Genomic DNA, 1,318 nt, shown 5'->3' with positions numbered 1-1,318 from the left:
GTGTGTGTGTGTGTGTGTGTGTGTGTGTGTGTGTGTGTGTGTGTGTGTGTGTGTGTGTGTGTGTGTGTGTGTGTGTGTGTGTGTAAAAATAAAGTAAAGCAAAATAAGTAAGTTGACAATAAAAGGTATTAAACACGTCACTAATCATGAAATTCTTACCAGATGTCGGTAACAACCCATCCAATTCACACATACAAAGGAATAAAGCCATAGATGCCCAGAAATGAAACATGTAATAATGAGAATAATAATGTAATAATATTGAGATGCAGGGAAAAAGTACTAAACACATAAAGAAAAAGAGGTGCAAAAAGGCATCAAGAGTCATGACACCAGCTGAAATCTATCAGTAATTAGAAAGCAATCCTGCCACTTAGTGTAAATTAATACCAGCTGGTTCAGTCCAACTGAAGGCCTATAAAAATGTGTGTCATTACCGAGGTGCCACACAACAAACATTTCATGATGGATAAACCAGTGAGCTCTCTCAAGACTTATATTGGCATTTTCATATTCTTACCTTTCTGTCATTGGGGTCTGCACTCTCCTCATCAATGTCTCCCTGAAATAGAATATAGGAAATTGAAGTTTGTAAACTTGGTGTTTGCTCTTACTGTAGTACTTCATCAGTGCACAATTTCTCTTGAATCACCCGCAAATCATATTTTTGATATTGACTTATAGTGTCACTAGCAGCATGGCTTGAGGTCTAACTGTCTAACTGGCTCAGTGAATTGGACACCCAGCTCTGCACCACTGAAAAAAAAATACTATAACTAGCCCAACCCCAGCAGTTAGTTCAGGCCAAATAAACTTAGCCATAACTGTCCTCCAACAGGTCCTCCCAAGCAGCTGGAAAATCAGCAGCTCGGTGACTATAAGGTTCCTCCTCACAATTTGGCCCTAAACAGAAGCACCCTGATGCACCACAAACCCACATTTCAAATCCATTTTCCCCAGTCAGCTACACACCCGTAACTCTGGCAATTGGCCACTCCATTCTTAGACACATGACCCTGGAGACTCCAGCGACCATAGCTGATTGTCTTCCAAGTGCCAGAGCAAATCCCCCAGCTTACCTCTATTCAAGAGTGGAATAAGGAACTTAACATCCAGCAGTTTTATGGTTACAGTAATTCAGTGTGCTATAAACAAAGTATATCTATATGTGGTTTTGCTATTGGTAATTATGCATAAATCTAATCAATATAATGAATGAGATGTATTGAGATGAAAAGAGGATGCAGCATGGAAAGCGTGAGTGTGTCTGTGTATGTGCATGTATGCATGTGCACATGTGTGTGTGTGCCTAAGTGTG

The 1,318-nt window shown here is 40.1% G+C and overlaps 1 protein-coding gene across 2 annotated transcripts in view; it reads right to left on the bottom strand.

Moving 5' to 3' along the window:
* Positions 1 to 1,318, bottom strand: part of LOC102311301 (anoctamin-1) — a 40,113-nt gene that overhangs the window by 25,217 nt on the left and 13,578 nt on the right. For both annotated transcript variants that reach the window (XM_042225348.1, XM_042225349.1), the window contains exon 8: positions 521 to 562. In XM_042225348.1, the coding sequence (XP_042081282.1) occupies positions 521 to 562 (42 nt within the window). The remainder of the gene's footprint in view (positions 1 to 520; positions 563 to 1,318) is intronic.

This window comes from Haplochromis burtoni, unplaced genomic scaffold, assembly GCF_018398535.1.
Source record: "Haplochromis burtoni strain Fernald_Lab_line unplaced genomic scaffold, NCSU_Asbu1 Contig_169, whole genome shotgun sequence".
NCBI classification, from domain to species: Eukaryota; Metazoa; Chordata; class Actinopteri; order Cichliformes; family Cichlidae; genus Haplochromis; species Haplochromis burtoni.
The sequence above is the reverse complement of the archived record's forward strand: the minus strand, read 5'-3'. Positions and strand labels throughout refer to the sequence as shown.